General features: G+C 42.4%; 1 protein-coding gene across 1 annotated transcript in view; it reads right to left on the reverse strand.

Annotated features, from left to right (window-relative positions):
• The window catches only part of LOC119827422 (interferon-inducible protein AIM2-like), a 44,054-nt gene that overhangs the window by 7,658 nt on the left and 15,504 nt on the right, over positions 1–20,892 (reverse strand). The window contains exon 2 of the mRNA XM_038349099.1: positions 4,487–4,816. Within this exon, the coding sequence (XP_038205027.1) occupies positions 4,487–4,751 (265 nt within the window). The 5' untranslated portion in view covers positions 4,752–4,816. The remainder of the gene's footprint in view (positions 1–4,486; positions 4,817–20,892) is intronic.

A 20,892-nucleotide genomic window follows, 5' to 3' on the forward strand; every position in this document is an offset into this window, starting at 1 on the left:
TCCCCCAAAAGAATACAACTCATGACTATCCCCAGGCAAGGCACATTAGGGAACATCTCAGAATGCAAAGAAGGTATCTTCTAGAACCATGGAACCAATAATGTCTTGAGGGTAAGAGAACTGTTTTCATCTTTCATAATGTTATGTCCCTCCCAAGATGCCGCAGTACTGTGCAGAGAGAATCCCACAAGCCCACACCTCCTATGGTGAAAATGAAGAGCAGAGGGTGAGCATGCGGCCTTCTCAGCATTAGGGGATTCTTTACAGAAGGCTCATTTTCTCGAGGAACACTGGGGACACTGGCAAGACTGGAATAACAGGGGTCAATTAGAAACAAACAAAATGGGGCTGTAGAGAAGGCTCAGAGGTAAGAGCACTGGATGCTGTCTTCCAGAGGTCCTGAGTTCAATGTCCAGCAACCACATCATAACTCACAACCATTTCTGAGATCTGGTACCCTCTTCTGGCATGCAGGCATATACTGTATACATAAATAAAATAAATTTTAAAAAAACAGAAAGAAACAAAATGAAGTGGGTCTCACTGTGACCAATACGCGCACTGCCTTATGGAGTTGTCCTATTAAGGAGAACATCCTATAGTACTTTAAGAGGCATGCACATGCCAGGTGGTGGTGGCACATGCCTTTAATCCCACACTCAGCTACACAGCTACACAGAGAAGGCCTGCCTTGAAAAACAAACAAAAACAAAACAAAAATGCATGCACACAGATTTGTTGGCTTCAAATCACAGCTACTGCCAACTGTTCACTTGGCCTTAGCACTCTGTGCAAGGTTTCTCCAGACTTGCTGGGTGAGGGTGTATACATTTGCACATGTGTGGAGTGTGATGACCCTGCCCAGCCTCAGAGCAAGGCACCAGGCTTCCGGAAGGTTATAGGCAATCTCATGCCCACAAATAACATTTGTGTTAAAAGGAAATATTTGATCCTGCTGGCCATAGTCGATTATGAAACTCACCCACTCGGCCCGGGGTTTCAAAAAAAAAAAGGCCTTTGTTAAAGGCAAGTTTGTGCCCCAATATTTCTTCAGCATCTGGTCTCTCCAACCCTAGTGACCAAGGAGAGATGGGACTGGGAAGACTTTTGAGTGCAGCCTGAGGTTCAGTGTGAGCCCAAACTGGAAGGAAAGCCTGAGATTATACATAGATGTCTAGCATAGTCTCTGGCCCTGCCATTCCAAGTGGCCCAAGAGCAGCACCCACAGCCTTTCCCAGTCTCGTAACCCAATCCATGGCCATGCACAAATAGAGGCCTGATTAGGGCCTACATCACATCAGAAACTTAATTAAAGATGATTACAGATGCTAGCCAGCAGCTCTACCTGACTGCAATATCCGGTTAGTGACCTTACTGGACCATGCAATGTATTCCTTATTTGACCACAGGACACAGGCAGTAGCCTGGTCCAGTTGGAGAACCCGAGAAGAAGGCGTCTCCCCACAGCCGATACCAGCTGACATAAGAAAAGCACAGCTGGGTGAAAGAAACAGGAGGATGAAGAGGAAGGGGAGGAAATGAAGAAGTAGAAAAGCAAAGACAAAGAAATTGTTACCACTTTCTCTTCCTCAAATGTTCAGACACCAACCACGAAAAGAGACCCAAAGTATGGACCATCCAGAGCACCGGTTCATTAGAACCAGCGCAAAAACCATGTAAGCAAGGCAACAGTGTGGTATTGTATTTAAAGCAATAGAGAAGAAACTAAATATTTGGTAAGTAAGAATATTTTACCTAGAAAACGCTCCCTCAACAGAGGGAGAAGTGGGCAAACAAGATGCCTCGGAAGTAAGGGCATTTGCCACCAAACCTGATGACCTGAGTTCAGCCCCAGGTCTCCCTTGCTGGAAGGAGAGACCTGAGTCCTGCATGCCAATTTCCTGAGCCTAAAGGATAACCATCAAGAATTAAAGGAATATTGGTAATTGGAAAAGCAGATTGTTAAGTGAATGATGTATTCACTTTTCAGCAATGCCCCCATAAGGCAGCTGTACCATAGATCCTGGGTACCCAGGTCAAGGATTAGGTTTTATTTTATTCTGAGACGGCAACTTCTTGTCCTGATTTTGATGTGACCGTCTATCAAGGTGGTCAGTGCTCAATTGCCTAAGGGACTCATGAGAAAAGCATGTCTTAAGAAAGTATTAGATGTGATTTCTCACAGAATCTGAACCATTCGGGATGTTGGTGGATTTGCTTTTGCTAGAAATCAAATGATTTAATGAATATAGCTAGCAGTAGAATGAGCTCTCTAGTCACATAATAAGGTACTCTGTCACTGTATTTCAGACAAAAGAAGGTAGTTGAGTCTTGGTCAGGGATGTTACAGAGACTCTTTCAGGCATGTCTAACCCAGGGTCTGTGGATCACACGAATTCAGGGTATGTCTAACGCAGGTTCTTTGGGTCACATGAGCTCACGACTTTTCTAACCCATGATCCATGGATTACATGAGTCAGGGCATATCTACCCCAGGCTCTGTGGGTCACATGAGCCCAGAACAACTCTGAATGCAGGCCAAAACAAAACCATAAACTTAACTTAAAACATTACTTGATTTTCTTGAAATATTTTAACTCCATTTTTCTGCTAGGGAGCATGAACTCCGTAAAAAATGTTCGCAGGTGACTAACGTCAAAATGGCTAGAAATGCTTACAAGAACTTAGACTGATCTTCCAGTGACTAGCTCTATGAAATCATTTTTTTTTCTTTTTCTGAGAAACAAGCACATAAAAACATTCAGTCTATACTGACAGTGTAGAAGAGAAGAAAAGAGAGTCAGGATCTCAAGGGAAGAAACCCATCATTCTATCCCACCGCACCAACCACACTGGTCTCTTCTAAATGTCGTTCGTAGTGCTGCTGCAGAGACACTTGGCAGAGCGTCACCTTCCCACTATACACTCATAATTTGATGCACACTTTTCATCCATCTAACTCATGGTTATGTTTAAAGAATTTGGCTAGATTTGCTTGGCTTTATCACATGTGCTCTCATATTTTTTCATCAGCTTTTTTGTTCAAGCCTTTTCTCATAGTCAGAACCCTGTCATTCTTTAATGATACTCTTTACCTTATTCAAATATCTCCATTTTTCATGATGGACACTTACCAGAGTAAACACTAGGTGGGAACTTCTAGGAAAGAACCCAGACGTCGGCATTGCCCTAACGGCCAGAGGCATCACTGACAAACGTCACTGTGCTGCACTTCAAGTGGGCTTGCAGATTGCTTCACATAGAGCTTTGAAGGTACATAGGAACTAAAATGACTTCTAGGTCATCAAGCAGAGCCGTCAGTCACTCCTGGCTTTCAACTAGTTCTCCCAGCAGGTCATTTGGAGCTAATTAAACTGATAGAATCCCACCAACACTAGACACAGTAAAATGGAGGGGAAAATAATGGGGGTTTTATGTCATCCTAGCCAGAAAACAAAAATCAGGAATATGAATTGATGGAGGAGGTGGTAAAAGATATTATCAAACGTATTCAGTTGACTTGCAATAGAGAAGGAAGTAGCTACTTGGAGTAAGTATGTGTACTTACTGCCACCCTGTGGTCATATGAAAGAACTACATATTCCTTCTAATTTCAGACACCCTTTAAAAATAGTGTTTGGCATCATCAAACCTTGCTCTAAGTTCCTCAAAATTACTTAACAACTTATATCTGTATGGAACTTTAACCTTCCTTTGTCAGTTAAACTGGATATAAATATCACTTGAGAAGTCAGGTAACTCACGTGACAAGACACCCGTCTTCTCCGCAAGCTGTTAAACATTTGCAACTTCTGTATTACTTAGTGTCCCCAAACGACTGCTTCTGGAATCTCTCACTTTAGGGAGTCTCTTGATGAGGCATTCCTTTGTCATCTCTATTAGCTATTTAAATACAAAGGACTCACCAGTTATTCTTAGGGAGCAATTGGGACAAAATGCATATAATTGAAGGAGACTTGGTGGCGGTTTATCAAATACAAACTCGTCCTGGAAATTCATAGTGGCATCTATTCTGGAGATATGTAAAGGTAGAAACTCCATGGACTCGAAGCTACATGGGCTTCCTAAAGAAAGACTGACTGGGACTTTGCAGGCTGGCTCAGTACAGAAGTAAATAGCCTACGGCCAAGTGAGGCGATTGTCTGGCTTGTCTGTTCGAGGCTGCGCTGTGCTGATGTTATTGTCAGGCCCTCGGTGAAATATGAAAGCCTTAAGTACCATGTAATGGGACCTTGAACGCTAACACTGCCATCCCGTGTGCACAGTTTCTGCAAGTAGATTGGAGACAATGGATGGCAGCTCTAAGTGCTGGCAACAAAAATGGCTGAGGAATTTGCAACACAATTTTTAGCGCCTCTCAGGCAAGGAGGCGAAGGGACTGATGGTTGGTGGTTGAGCAAATTAATGCAACACTCTGGGGGCTTTATCGCTCTTGTGTCATTAAGGGAGGGGCATTTCCACATACCTTTTTTCTTTTGCTCCTGAAGACATTTTGCAGCGTGCATGTAGTTCAACTTCCGGAAAAGATGTATGGTCTTTGTCACTGCCGACGCTGGGCCTGCGCTCTGAATCAGCAGGTCTGCTAACTCGGTTCTGTTTGTGGTCTCACCCAGTTGGCTCCTAGAGATCTTAAACTCATCCATGACCAAGAACCTGAACCGTTGCAGTTCATTCTCGGTGATTTCCTCCAGGCCGGTCAACAAGAGCATCTCCCTGTATTCATGCTCCATCTCGCAGGTGCAAGATCAGCCCGAAGCAAAACCTCAGCCACAGGATCACCGCCCGCCAAGCAAATCTACATTCAAGATAAACGAAGTGAGCGAGTGGTCGAGAGAAAATATCCAAAATGGTCCCCGCGCCGCAAGAGAGAACTGGGTGAAATATGAAAAGCAAATCCATATGCAAGGTCACTCGTGTTGGGAAAGGAGAGGACACCTTCACAGGGCACGTGCTGCCGCAGGAATTCTTGAATCCTGTTCTGTGCTCCTGTCCCCTTTGTTGGGGCGTGTGACATGTGACACAGTGTACATGCTTCGGGAATACAATTTGGAACTTTGACATACATATACATGAAATACAATTTACCAGTTAGTTCATTAAAAAAACACATTTTGATGTTCTGTCTTTTCAAAATTCAAGATCAATTTTTTTCTTCTGTGTTCTTCTCTAGAGATTTTAAATGTCCTTTATTAATTTATGTAGCTATGACCCACTTTGGATTTTTTTTGTATGTGGTATGAAATGTGAGAGGACCCTATTATTCCCATGGCATGAATTTTCTCATGATCGCATCAGAAAGACCATGTCTTCTCTATTTACTGTTATCAAAAATCACCTTCCCAAATATGAGTTGGTCTAATTAAAGACTCTTTCCCCTGTTCAGTAGTTTGTCTCTCTGTTAATTTAGGATGCATGTGATACTTTGAATGGGAACATTCAATAAAATGAAGGTGTCAACCTGTCAATTCATATTCAAACTACATGTAAAACCTCAAAGAGAACTTCTAAGGATGAATCTAAAATCTGCATGAAAAGGTAAGGATAATAACATTCAAAATAATTAAAATAGTCACCAAGAAACACTGCGCTTACTACCTATAAATTCTTCCATAAAGATGTAATAATTAAGAAAATAAGATCATAAATAGAGATAAGTCATCATAAAGTCAGAATCACTTCTAATACAAAGAGGCATGGTGTGTAAATAACGTGTGCCATTGTATGATGTTTGTACACTGTGTGAAGATGTGTTACCGTGATTTGTGGACTAAAAACCTGAATGGCCAATAGCCGGGCAGTAGAGGCTAGTCAGGATTTCAGGAAGAGCTGGGAAGAAAAGCAGGAATCTAGGCGTGTAGAATCCATCAACAGACTTGGATCAAGTCGGACATGCTGTCCTGAGGAAAGGTAAAAGCTACATGGCAGAATTAGATTAATAAATGCAGGCTAATTAAGTTATAAGAGCTAGTTGGGGACAAGCCTAAGCTAAAGGCCAAGCTTTCGTGATTAAGAAGACGTCTCTGTGTTGTTAGTTCGGGGCTGGAGATCCAAAGATAGTCTGACAAGAAAGCTTGATACAGTGTACCATATTTACAAAGAGACATGGCATGGGACCAACGTATGTAAATCTTTTTAAAAAAATTACCAGCAATGAAAAGGTTTCTGAAAAAATATGTGGGGAGTGAGTGATACCATTTACCCTTCATCTCACATCACAGACAAAAGACAAACTCACTTGGATTAAATACCTAAGTAGGATTGTAATACAGTTGAGAAAAACTGTTTTTCTTGACTTTACATTGAGAAAAAAGAAAGCTTACTAAACAATATACACAAAGGACGAATAAGAGAGACAAGGCTGTATTAAATTTCATTGAATTCATATTCTAAATTGCTTTTTTAAATTCGTCTCTCATATATTACATCCTGACTGCAGTTTCCCCTCCCTCCTCTCCCCCAAGTCTCTCCCAGCTAAATTTCCTCATAAGAAATACAAACAAAGAAAGCATTTTTTAAAAAGCCCAAAACTGGAAAGATACTGCCTTGAGTGTCTATAATTAATAAATGCTCTGTTGTCAGAAAATGAGAAAAAACATATATCTGCAAGAAAATTACCTACAGCCTAGGTGAAAAGCGGTCAAAACATATGAATAAGCAATGTGCTCTAATAGCTGATGACGATGTATAGGAATATGCTTGACATTACTAATTAGTTACTTGGGAGAAAACCAGGTAGAAGAAATATGACCAAGAGAGGGTGTCATGAGAGGAAAACAACTGTCCCCACCAGGACAGCAATGTTCCTGAGCTCTAAAGAGTGCAGCTAATGTGGCCTTCCTATCATTGTTCCTGGTAAAGGCTGGGCAGGTACAGAAGGGATGGAATAGCTCTGCTTACATAGGTTGTGTTCATACACAATGCCCGAAACTACCATCAGTCTCCTTTGCAACACAAGAGATACACTTGAAATAGCCACAGTGATAACTCTGCACCAGTGTGCCCATTTCTTCTGATAATATCCAGGAAGGAAATCTCCATTGCCTTAGTGTATGGAGCATGCTAATCACGTCAGCATGCTTCCTGCGTGAAACCTTCATCTTCCTAGTCCCCTCTTCCATAAAAACATAATCGCATTTAATCACATTTTATATGAAAAATTAAGACATCAATTTCTCTGAAAGTTGATTCTCTTATTTGCATACAATTTGTATTTTATTGCATGATACATCCACTCAAAAGGTTTTAAAAGATTTGTTTGGGACCAAGATGAAATTCAGTAGTAGAGCCCGTGACTGCTAGGCAGGAGGCTCTGGGTTCAACCGCAAGCACCACAAGCAAACAACCAGCGAGGTGGTATTAGAGGGCAGATGATACGCAAAGGAAATGCATTCAACTCTGGCTAGCAGCCTCGTGGCCAGCAGCAATCCCAGCTGCAATCTGACAATGCTGTGCTATGCACAATGCATACTCAAAGTGCTTGCACAAGGAGCCTAGAAGATGGGAAGAAAAGCAAACAAATAGGCAGGACTGACTTATCTCTAAATTGGGAGGATTCTTGCCACCTCACAGAAGTGGCCAGTATGTCCTACCTGGAAACTATCAGCTGCTTGGCAACTATAGGTTAAGTTTGGTACTCAAGGTGGGATGACTTGCCTGAGGACACACAAGGATGCGTAGACGGGCTGGCCTCCAATCTTCTAAACCCCAGCCCTCTGCCCTTTCTTTTACTAACTGCCTTCATATTATTTGGACAATGTGTAATAACACCTTTAATTAAAGAAAGTATATATATATATATATATATATATATATATATGCTATATGATTTGAAGACACCTATTCCTTAAATCCCTGTATCTAACTCTCTGGCAATTTTAATAATAAATATACTAATTGCCATGCTTTTCCCTTGCTTATTCATCTCTCTTCATAGTGTGTCAGCAAAGCTGAAATCCATCCTCTATAGATGTCTGATCAACCATCTATGGGTGTACTTTATGAAACAGGCCCTGACCCTGTTCCTCTCTGCTGCCACACACTGTTTCCTTCTCCTCTCTATTTGTCAACTTAGCAATGTGGTATTTTTGTTTGTTTGTTTGTATTCTACTTTACATTCTGCACTGGAATGAAAGTGGCCGGTGGGCAAGGACTCTGTTGTTCACCTCTGCCGTCTTCGCTCCTAAAACAGCATCGGGGATCTGACAAGTTTTCACTAAACATGTGTTGGAGTGAGCAGACGAGGCTTCTCCAACTAAAACCACAGCTCTGGGCATCTCCATCCTCTGGGCTGTACTCGGGGTTCACTGGGTTTGACTAAGAAGCAAATTAAAAAATTAAAAGATACAAGGTGGGAGCTAACTAAGGACCCCTAGCAACCATCTTCCTCAGGCACACAAACTTGGATCAGCTGGTCACAGTCCAAACTACCATCCTAATACCTAAAGAAGCCAACCAAGAGACCAATGTGTCTGGATTCCATCTGATAATAAGGAAAGACGCATTGAAAAGACAGGAAGGAAAGATTTGTCCCTGCTGAGACTTGTTCAAGTCCATGAAATGTGGAGCCCAGAAGGACAAGGAATTAAGTCCAGGCCTCTGACTTTGAACTCAGTTCCAGGCCATCACCAAGAAGCACAATGCCTGCAAGAATTCTTTAACCTCTGCCCAGGCTAGAACTGTGTGTGCCAGATTGTTGATTTCCTTTTTCCTCTCCTCCTTGGATCTGGGTAGGGCAGAAGGATGAGTGGAGAGGAGTCTACCCAAAGGCAACAGGGCACAAAAGCTAGCCCAGAACTCTGCTTCCTGTAGTGGGAGCTAGTGGCAATCAGAAAGTAAAGGCCTTTAGAGGCAAGCCAACAGCTCACAGATGAAGCCTCCCAACTGGTACTGACATTAAACAGTTGCCGACATGACAGAGGGGTAGACTCAAGTTCGGCTAGATTGCTGCCAGCCTTGAAGCGGGTAAAGGACACAACCCTACTCAGATTACATAGTTTTCTCTGACTGTGAGACTCAGGTGTGACCCAGTTTAGAGGCACCCCAGGTGGACCTTAGGCTTGGGCTTCAGCAATCTTCAAGTGAGTCTTAGCAGACAGATCATCAAGATGTGGCTATCACCAAGCAGAGACTTGGGTCCCACTGGGATGGAGTCCTATTTTGGCCTGTGCTTCTACCGGTGTACTAGACCTGAGTGCACTCAGAATGGGTGAATCTATCAGGAAAAGGGCAGAGAGAGAGAAACAAGCCAAAGCTAACTCTTCGGTCACTGCCAGTCACGGCTCTAGCGGCCCTTTCAGGGAGTGGCTTTTGAGGGAGGCAGCAAACGACAACACACTTGTGTTCCGGAAGCTAAGAAAAGATCCTTCTTAAAGGAAACAATGGACCAACCGTGCCTCTTTTGATTGCTTGTTTTGTTGTCACGCTAGGCAAGGTGAGGACTGCAGCTCTGCCGTGGTGACAGTCACGTGAGGTTAGCGGTGACAGGTAGAAGGGCAGGGACGGGAGGATGGAAGGCAAACCCAACTCTTGCTGTAAAAGGGCCGAGGAAATGTGATAGAAGACTAGGGCAGGCCCAGAAATGGAGAGAGTAATTTCGCAAGCTTTTTTGTTCGCTTGCTTTTCTGCTATGGGAGAAATTAGGCTGGTTTCATGCTGACGAGAAGGATCTAGAAGGAGCTGGCGAACTGTGGTATTAGAAGAACAAAGGGGAAACTGCTCATGTGAGTGAGCCTTAGGATGATTCCCAAGGTGCAGCACTCCTTCTGAAACAAAGGAAGCCCACTCTCCGTTTCTTGAGCCTGACATCAGCTGTGCAGGACAGACGCCCACCTTTCTCGTGCCAAGTGTTCGGAACTGCTCAAGGATTTCCAACTGTGTTCATTTGCCGCCCACAGCTGACAGCCATGTAGCTAGACAGACACAGACTCAAATCCTGGCTCTGCCATTTTACTAGCTGTGTGACATCTGGTAAATTACAGCCTACTAAAGTGTCTACATCCTCCAGGGAGAAATGGGGAAAGGCGATCAGAACTTTTACAGGATTACTGTTACAATGCCATGCAGCTGAATCAAGAACTTGTAACAGAGCTACATATCAGTAATCGCTCAAAGCCAGCTATGAATATAAAACGTGAAAGAGAAGATTCAGAGGAGTGATATAAGGAATAGCATTTTAACCTGGGATGAAAGGCAACGGCTTGTGTTAGAAACTGGAAGAAGACAGATGGGTGTTTTTCTAAAACCGTCCTTTGAAAAGACAGAGGAGGAAGAAAGTTTGAGAGCTTGCCAGCTGGAATGACATCACTGGCTGATTGGGCTAACTCAGAGGGCTAGGGCAGGCGTGGCAAGGCTTGCACTATGGGAAGAAAGGCATTTATTACTTAGAGACTCCCAGTGCCTTTGTGAGGGTTTAAGTCACTAAGCTACTGGGCTACTGCCCCCAAAGCTACCTCGGGAATCCTGCGAGAGAAACTGCAGAAAATGTCAGTCTCCTAAAAAGGCTGACAGGAAATCTTTTAGACAGATTGACGCTCAAGAGAAATAAGTCCAACCAAAAGACTCCAGGGGATGGAGCTGAAGTCACAGTAAAGGAAATATCTGCTTTTGAAGCTGATGTCATCTGCTCAGGTTCAAATCCTCAGAGGAAGAGCAGCGTGGCTGGTCCTCTCTAAGTCTTTTTCTGTGGATAAACCAGAAAATCACCCTGATCCAACACTCTGCTTCACTTCTGATCTCTGGGTGCCCAATAAACATGCACTGGCTTCCATCTGGCACATGAAGCAATTTTTCAATACTCTGGTAAGCACCACCCTTTGCCCCAAGGCACCACAAAGACTTTCCCGTCCCCAGATCCATGGCTGATCGGATCCAGCTAAATCAGTGGAGATAATCTTCCTTTCATAGCCCAGAAAATAATTCTTGTAGACACTTCCTATTGTTTCACCATAAAGTTACAGTGGCTCAAAGACAGAAATGACCAAGAGATTTAAAAAATGATAGCTGATCTTGTGCAGCAAACAAACTTAAGGTACCACTTGATGTCTGATCAGAAACAGATGTTCTCACAGTGCACAGAGGGTAAAGGCATGGATGAGAACATCAGGTCACTCTGGTGTACACAAAAAGTTTGACACCAACATCTATGCTATATGAGAACACATAGCCCAGAATCAAAACCCAACTAAAACAAAATCAAAATGAAAAAATTTGCTGATCTCAGAGGACAAGCAAGAAGCATATAAAATCCCTCATCATTACTCAGACTCCTGCCCCAAGTTTGAAGCTGCTGCTGTATCTCATTTCTAATTCAGTGCATCAACAATGATGATGTAAATGCTCACAGTGATGGATCAGATGTGAGGGTATAGAAGTAAATCGGAAAGTTCTAGGTGTGGAGTAGCTACTTGAAGTCATGGAAGTGGAGGTGCAATTTAAAGTCTATAATAACAAGTTGTGAGGACAGTTCTAACAGAAGCATGCTCCAGACGCCAGGAGAGCAGAAGAACACCTACCCATGCCCTGCGATTACATAATCAGCAAGACAATGTAGGACCCTTTAATCTATCCCTACAAGAATCACCCCACACAGCCACAGATGTACCCTCAAACAGGACCTTATCAACAAACTATCACTGTACAGCAATTCTGTGCCCTTCCCTACATTACTGTACCCCACAGAGGTAGCACCAATCATCATCTGAAACACTGTCCTTTTTCCTTCTGTGTCCTTCGGTTTGTTTTGTCCGATTCTAGTGACCTGGCTTTTGTTTATTATATTATATTATCCCTTAGAAGCTTGTTTGTTTTCTGATGAACAAAAGAAAGGGAGTAGATCTATATGGGAGAGGAGGTGGGAAGAAACTGGAAGGAGGGGAAATGGTAGTCAAGATATATTAAGTGAGAAAAAAATCTATTTTTACTAAAAGGGGGAAAAGGAGCACCTTTTAATCAATCATTGTTTTACTTTTTCTTCTTGTTAAATAACCATGTTTATTTTGGGTCTACTTGTAGCCTTTGTACTTTATATGTGGGGGACTGTATGTGTTTATGTGTCCCTCATGTGTGCAGGAAACTGTGGGGTCTAGAAGAGGGAATAGGGTATCTGGAACTGGAGTCACAAGTGGATATGCGCTGTCCTGTGTGGGTGCTGGGAACCTGACTGGGACTCTGAGAGCAGTGAGACTCTTAGCTCTCTCCAGACTCCCATTTGTACATTATGTCCCTGCTGCCACCACACTGTCTTGGATTCCGCAGTCCAGCTCTCAGTCTCAAAGCTAGGCAGCATCCGCCTTCCAAGTGTCTTGTCCTTCGCGACTCCATGAACTTTTCTAGGTTTTCAACTTTTCCAAATAAATTTAAAATCAATTTTTGAGTATCCCTGAAGTCATTCATTGGAATTTTTATTGCATCTAATTTATATATCAAGTTTGGAAGTGACTTATGGACAATACTAAATCTTCCTCTCCATGAACATGAGATATGTCTCCACTTCGTTCTTCAACCTGTTTTCTCCATTTTGTGGTTTTCTTTATATGTATATTGTACATACTTAGTTATATGTATCCCTAGGCACACCACTTCTCAGGAGATAAAGTTCAGTTTTCACTTTCAACTTCGACTTGCTTATCACTCATATACAAAAAAGGAAAGGCCTTTTGTTGTTTGGTTTGGTCTTGGCTATGGCTTTTTTTTAAAAAAAATCTCTCTTGGGCTAGAGAGATGGCTCAGAAGTCAAGAGCACTGGTTGCTCTTCCAGAGGACCCGGGTTCGATTCCCAGCATCCATATGACAGCTCACAACTGTCTGTAACTCCAGTTTAAGGGGATCTGACACCCTCATGCCAATGTGCACAAAATAAAATTAAATAAATTATTTAAAAATCTCATCAAGGCTTTCAAATTATTGGACACAAATTTACTCACTAGGCTTTTAACAGCCATGGGATCTGTGGTGATGCCTTGCCTGTCATTGTTCACATTAGTTGTCTATCTTTTTTCTGCTCACTGGGAGTTTTGCTTGTTTGTTCACTTAGTAAATATAAAGTACGAAGTGTCCATGGATTTAACCAGAAATTGTAAAACGACTGCACTCATATATTGAAATCATCTGTGCTTGTGAGATGTGGGAAACTCTCAAAATAGAAGAGAGAGAGAGAGAGAGAGAGAGAGAGAGAGAGAGAGAGAGAGAGAGAGAGAGAGAGAAGCATGAGAAAGCTTCATTTTCAGGAAATTGAAGATAACAGCATAGTCAAACTGGGAGAGAAAGCCTGCATTGTCATTAGGAAAGGCTGGACATGGCCAGGCACAGTGGCACACACCTACCTAACACTCCAGCACTTGAGAAGCAGAGGTGAGACAATTGCCTCAACTTGGTCTGCATGTCAAGTTCTATTCCAATCAGGGCTTCAAAGAGAGATCCTATCTCGAAACAGAAAAACCAAAGCCAAAAGGCTAAAATGGCTGCTGCTAATGAGTGGAATTTGAAGTAGGAATATATTAGCAGAGGTTTATTGTCCCCCAGTGTGAGGGGACTAAACTGAGGACATTGTGCATGCTAGGACAGCACTCTACCACGGAGCAACATCCCCATCCCTGAAGGAGCTACTCTTGCCATGCTTGCAGCACTATTTGATAAAAATAATGATTGAATCTAAAACATAAGGGGCTCTGCTAATTTTCATTAATGTACCTTACTATTCCATCACCTCAAAATTCATAAACAATAATATTAAGACCAATTATGATCCATAATAAAATAAATATTACTTTAGAAACAGAATTAATTACATCCAGATAAATGACTTTATAAAGTATTAATTAGGGGGAAAAGGCATTTGGACTCACCTTGTTCAGAGTCAATTTTAAAAAAGATTTTGAGACACAACACAATTTCCACTCTGTGTCCCACATTTCCCTTGAACTGGTGGTTCACCTGGCTCACACCTTCAGGTGCAGGAATTAAAGAAATATACTACATGTACGACGGTGTCTGGCTCAGGGTCAGATTCTCAGTTAGTAGGAATTCTGTAAAGTGGAAGCCTACTAGAGTGGAACAAAAGTTATCTCATAATATTTTATATGTGCATGTTATATATAATATATATTACACACACACGAGTGCATAATTGCTTGAGACACAAAGGTGAACACTTACTCGCCCACTGAGAGCTGAGCTAAGCTAGTGGAACTGGAATGAAATGAAGAGATGGAGTTACTTGACCAGGAACACTCGACTAGCTTGTGCTTTAGTCTATTGTCTTCTGCTAAATTTTCCTTTTCGCTCCCCTTGTTATGCCTTGCTTTTTTAAAACATGTGGGAGTAACTCCATACTCAATATACAAAACAACTGTTAGGAATGCAGACAGCTGGGTCAAACCCTGGAAGGGTAGGTCCTAAAACCCCCCACTCTATCTGTGCCTATTTCTTGCTCATCACATCCTTCCCTGAACCTGTCACACAGCTCAAAATACAGCTAAATTTCCTTCCACACAAGAATCAATAACCTCAAAGTGTTCAAGATTCTTACTGCAAACAACAAAATTGACTCCAGGTAGTTTAATAAAATCTGTTTTCTTAAAGATAATAACCCCTCAGAGATCACTAAAGGCTGAAGGAACAAAGTCTGGTGTAAACACTCAGGAAAGGGGCCCCCGCCTCTTTCCTACCCACACCTCAAACCACACAGTAAACCTGTTTTGAAGGAGGACGCACACCGCTGCTGACACCTGCAGAATGTCAAGATCTGGCTCCCTCGGCAGCCACTACAACTTCAGTGCTGATGCTGCCTCTGCACCAGCAATCCTACTGCAATTTCAGTTGGTACGTAAGATCTAGACACCCCTAAAGCAGCCATATTGGCAAGGTGGATGCCCTGCATGGTCCCGGTTCTTATGCCAAAGATATCAACCTCAAACTTCACCTGGAAAGCACCAATTAGGGCAAACCCTGGTCTGCTGCAGCCATCTGCAGTGCAAAGCAAGCTAAAAACTGAGCTTACTTCTAGGTTGTGGGGTAGGACTAATACATGGGAAGTATTTGTAAGATGCTGGAAAGCCCCAAATGTGACATGTGCCCAGTTAAGAAAAATGTTCAAAAGAGATAGAGATTTGAAAGCTAAAACCCGAGGTGCTGGGTCAGAAAAGCATAACAACAATGGCATCATTGCAAACACAGGAAGAAGAGGAGGAGGAGGTTGTAGCTCGTACCAGGTGATAAGAATGTGGACTGTGTGCAAGAAGTGTTGAATTCGAGGTACTCATGAGATATGCAAATAGAGAGGTTTAATTGAATATGTGAGCCTGGAGCTTAGATGAAAGGTCAGAACTCTGGGTAATGCAGACGGCATCAGAATACTGATGGCAACCGATACCATGAAGATGATGTGGCTGTGAGGAGTGAGTGGGATGGAAGCATCCTATAGAGACTCGCAGAGCTCAGGCAGCACGACACTGGGCAGAAGGAGAGTGAGAAGGGGAGGACTGACAAAGAAAGGTCAGGGCACCAGAGAAAGAAGCAGACACTGTGGGTCCCAGAAGGCAGGGCGCAAGGGTTTGGAGATCAACAGTGTAGTATACATTTGAAACTTGCTAAGAGGATAGATCTCAAATGTTCTCACCACACTCACAGTAAAAGGATACCTATACCTATGTGAGGATGGGGACACACACATACATACACAAACACACATGTATATAGATTAGCCTGGTTCTATGATAATCATTTCACCAGGTATATACACGTGAAGACACGGCATTGTGTCCTATAAACACAAACCAGTTTTCTGTGTCAACTATAGTTCAGTAAAGCCAGAGAGAGGACACCTTCAGATCTCCTAAATTCTATTTAGCTCTAGGAAACAAGCGGATGGTTATTGCCTACAGTGTTCAGCCCTCCTTTTCTGATTTCTGGTCAGGCTTTCTATGCTTATGCTGGGCCATACTGACCTGAAACAGAAAAACAGACAGCAAAGCAATGGCCTGTGGGAAAGCTCTAAGCTTCTGCAGCTGCAGGATCAGACACCTTTGCTGCCCTCTGGAGAGTTCTCCTTCCCTACCTCCTGCACAGGGGCCTCTGTGTCCCTACTCTCATGCTGGCACGCTCGCCTAGCAGTCTGTGGTCATGCCTTTCTCCACATCCTTCACTTCCCTATGCTGAGTTCCTGCTGCCTGGGAAAGATCTTGCCATTCTCTCCATCCCCTTTCATTTGATCAGCTTCTTATCCCAGCCAGGTCTGTCTTTGCAGTTCACTTCTTCCAGAACGACTCTCAAATCCCCCAAGTTCAAATCCAGGATTCAAGACCTTTTACAGTCACAAAGAACAGAGAGGTTCATGATACTGTGCTACCATACCAGACAAATGAGAATAATATCGGCTGCGTGACCTTGAGTTAAGTCCCTTGACCGACTGAAGTACCTAGTCCATGAGAGAACCTGAGTGCTCCTATAGGGGCATTATAAAAAGTGGAAGAGTTCAGACACTTAAAATGCTAAGAAATGTTAACCGGAAAATACAAAGCATTCAGTTAGCACTGCGCTTTATTATTAGTATTATGACATTCTTTTGTATTATTCCTGCTCTTTTCATCTAAATGCAAACTATTGGAGCAGACACCATATCTAAATATTGTCTATAAATCAAAGTAAGCATCAGGCCAGTCATGGCAGTTCATTTAAGAGGAGGAAGTAGGAAGATCATTTTGAAGCCCTCTTTGGCTACATAGTAAGTTCAAGACCAACGTGGGCATACGTGGGCAAAGTATGCGTTTCAAAATAACCGTGATCAAAGAGAATGAAATATATGGAGATCTCGGGCCATAACTGTTGAGTGCATAGTTTTTATAAATATTCATAAAACCATTCCAAACCAAGCTTACCAAGAACCTACACACTAAAATTCAAGATGTGTAATGACTCTGCTGAAGTCCTCGACCCAAGCTTAAGAGTCTTTGCTACATCTTTCTTTTTTAACCCTCTCTGTCCACTCAGTGTGACTCATACTAATGACACTAGTGACAAGGATGAGTCAGAGGTGAGTGTAGGGACACGGCAGGCAGCAGTCAGTTGATTTTGCAAGTGACGTATGAAAGAACCGGGTACCTGGGGATTAGAACAGGTTTTCTTTACTCATTTACAACAAAACATTTATAGTAATCATTTGCTAATGAGATTTTAATGAGAATACTCTATCATGCCGTTTCTGTATATAAAAGACAAGTTTTTCTGTTTTATTTTCCTTCATAATTAGAAACTTTCTTCTTACTCTTGCCTTTTCCTTGTCTGTCACCATGTCAGGTGAGATGGGCATCACAAAACTACGGGAAGAGTGAATGTAGCTGGGGATAAGGCAGAGAAGTGACTTTCACCGAGGCTTTGGATGGGCAGATGGGCAGGAAAGGAAGAGGCAAAGACAGACACAGAGTCATTTGGATATACTCAGGCTAACCGAAGGTCCAGATGACTGAATTAGCCCTGACAAACAGAAATGTGAGGTAGGGGTGTGTGTGTGTGTGTGTGTGTGTGTGTGTCTGAGTGTGCATGTAACACCAAATCTCTGTCTCTGGCATCTGATTCCTGCATCTTCCTGAGAACTGACCAAGATATTTTATAAGTCAAGTGACATACTTGGCCATCACAAATATGAACATGTGTGACATACTAGGATTCCCATGAGCCAAACAGGCCTATCATCTACTGATTTGTGATGTTGAGGGCTTCAGCCTGACTCTCTAATCAAATTCTAAAATAATGTCCTTCTGCAGATTGGTATCCAGCCTCACCCAGTGTCAATGAAGCTGTGATGTCCAAATGCCGGCTGCCTCTTTTCTCTGTGTTGATGGCTAAAACACATACATGCAGAATATCCATTTCTCACGTTTTTGTCAGTCTGTCACCTAATTATCTTCCTTGATTTGTCTTTTATTCAAAGATAATACAAAATTCTCCCCTTAAAAGCCTGATTAGGAGCTGTCAGACACATGGCATGATTTCCATAGTCTTAGCATATTTTTCTGGCTTGGGAGACCACGGTCCCTGAGCCTCTAACTTTGGTGATGGTTACAATCTTTGTTTCAAGTTATTACTGATACTCCTAACAACCCTGATAAGCAATGTCATACCCATTTTGGAGAGTTTGTCATGGGCATGGCCTAAGGTCATATGAGTAATTAATTGTAAAAAAAAAAAAAAAAAATCCTGAACTTGAGCAAGGAGAAACCACAGCACAAACTCTCATACCTTACCACAGCGCCCCACACTGCTTCCTGGTTGCAAAGTGAGTGGGTTCAGCTCTAACTAAGGATGAAAACAGAAGCACAGAGGGGGAAAGTAGCCATCTACTAAGGACTTTACCCAGCTAAGTCACTCCCACAACCTCCCAGGCTTCCCTGCTGGGTCTCTCTTTGGCATTTCCTAACGTCTTCACTCATTCCATGGTTTCATTATTTTCCTCTCTAGATAACAGACAACAAAGACCTGGGGCTCGCTGCTCAGCCCTTTAAGTTACATACCAAGCCATACAAGAACGGCCACTCCAGAACATGCCCCCTGGATCCATGAAGCACATGATCACAGGAGCAAGGAACAGTTTGCCGCCATGAAATTACTTTTCTAGGGATTCCACAAACTAGTCTCCGCCTTACTTATTCTAACCTTCTGGGGTTCTGTAGCTGTCTACTTTACAGTAACTGCACTGGATATTGTCACCACCCAGACCCTCCAATCCCATAACCCAGCGCTCATCCTCCCAGCTGAGCCTACACGCTGCTGACGGCTGAGTTATGTACCAGAATCTACTTCTGTAAAGGGAGCCACCTCGCCCAAGGTCACATCATGGCCCATAGTCAGCTGCAAGGTAAGCTTATGGAAAAGTCGCCCTAGCTAGGGACAACTGGAAGCCATCCAAGTCTAGACGACTGGGGGCAGCTTCTACAGCTGCCATTATGAATTCATGTGAGCCCAGCTCCCTCTGTCCAATGCAGCTTCCCTCTCTCATTTACAAATGCTCCTGTGACTCCCACAGGCAAATCTCAGCATCTGTGTCTCAGAAACTCAATTTAATATGGTACTCTACACTCTTAACTTCAGTCATATCCACAAATACTGTTACTTTAACTGACGGGTAAGACTACATACCAGAAGGCGCATGGATATAATGCCCAGAAGCACATGAGGCGGTAAATGGTGTAAAAATTAAAATCTATGAGTCATTCCTCTTTGTACACTGCTTGAAGTGTTTGATTCATATTTCATAGCTTTTCCATTGTAATATTTTCATGCATACTGACACTTAGATAGCCTACCCTTTTCTATTTCCTTGTTTTTGGTGTCTATATAGAGATTTAGATGCTTTCTAAGCTTCCCTTCACATTGGCAACATGAGGACTCTTACTCTTTGTGTATGTTCCTCTGTGTGTTAGTACATGCATGTGTGTAGATTGTGTCTATATATAATAGAGTGTATGTGCATATGTGTGAATGTGTGTGTACACATGAATGTGTCTGTGCATGGATGTTGCTTGTATCTGTTTTTATGTGTGGGTATGCACGTGAGTCGATGAAGGGGATTGTGTTTGTGTGCACATGTACATGTATAGTTGCATTAGACTGGGGTGTGTATGTATACATGTAGACATGTGTTATGTGTGCATATACATATGCAAGCAAGTGGATGTAGGATACACATATATGTGCATGTATGTGCATTTATGTGTAAGTGTATATATGTTATATGTGTTCTATACTTTTAGGTATATGTATATGCATGTTGGTGTGTGAGTGTATGGGTAAGCGGGTCTATACATGTCAAGAGTGTCCATATGTGTGTGTGTGCCTATGAATTTATGTGGGTGGAAGTGTCCATACTTGTGTATCTGTGCATGTATATATGTGCATGCTCATGTGTCAGCACACAATTTTACATTTTACCATGGAAATAGAAATATAGGCACAGAATCAAATAAATGGCTATATATCTTGGCACAGTGGCAAGTGTGAAGTATGTCAGTACAATCTGAATATATAAAACTAAGAGGCTAATCATAAAATGACACACAAAACAGTTCACTATATTGTAGAGACTGAAAATAACTAGACACTATGTACTAGACAACTTGCTTCATGACTAGAGCATCAAGAGCTTGTGGGGACAGATATAAATGAAGTCCTAAACAGGCATAAGCTAAACTTCTTAAAACATACTACACAACTACATAGAAGAGAGATTTTTATAAGTTATCTGGCCAACCCATGTCAGGATGAGGTCCTCATCTTTGAAAAATAAGGGGGGGGGGTGTGAAGAAATACAGATGGCACCATATAAGCAAGCTGAGGCAGGAGAGGCTCTCCAAACCAAATCCCAGGAAGAGGGAGAGCTGTTGGACCCACACTCAGACAGTGCAGATGCAGAGGCATCAAGGTCCCTGCCTGAGACCGAAAAGAAACAGTTAAACTGAAGTCAGAGTCTGAAATATTGACCATATTTCCGATTTGTTTTTGAAGCAGTAAAATTTCAAAAGGACATTAACACACTCACAATTTCATGACATTTACTAATGGAGCAATATTAGTGATGGCATACATAAGTCTACAAAATCAAGCACTCTACTTCTGCCTCAGTTATATAGTATTAAAAATGTGAATTTCCTGAAGTTCAGTGAAGTGATCTTTCTCTCACTTGCTCACTCTGTGTGTGTATGTGTTTGTATGTGTCACACATGTTACAATATGTATTGCTTATGTGTGCAGGTGTATTCCTTCATGCAAGACAACCATGATGTTTGGTGTTTTCCTTAATCTCTCCCAAATCTTGTATTTTGAGACAGAACTGTTCATTTATCCTGGAACTTGCTGTTCCAGCAACAGTGAGTGGCCAACTAG

The sequence above is a fragment of the Arvicola amphibius genome, chromosome 12, assembly GCF_903992535.2.
Source record: "Arvicola amphibius chromosome 12, mArvAmp1.2, whole genome shotgun sequence".
Taxonomy (NCBI): Eukaryota; Metazoa; Chordata; class Mammalia; order Rodentia; family Cricetidae; genus Arvicola; species Arvicola amphibius.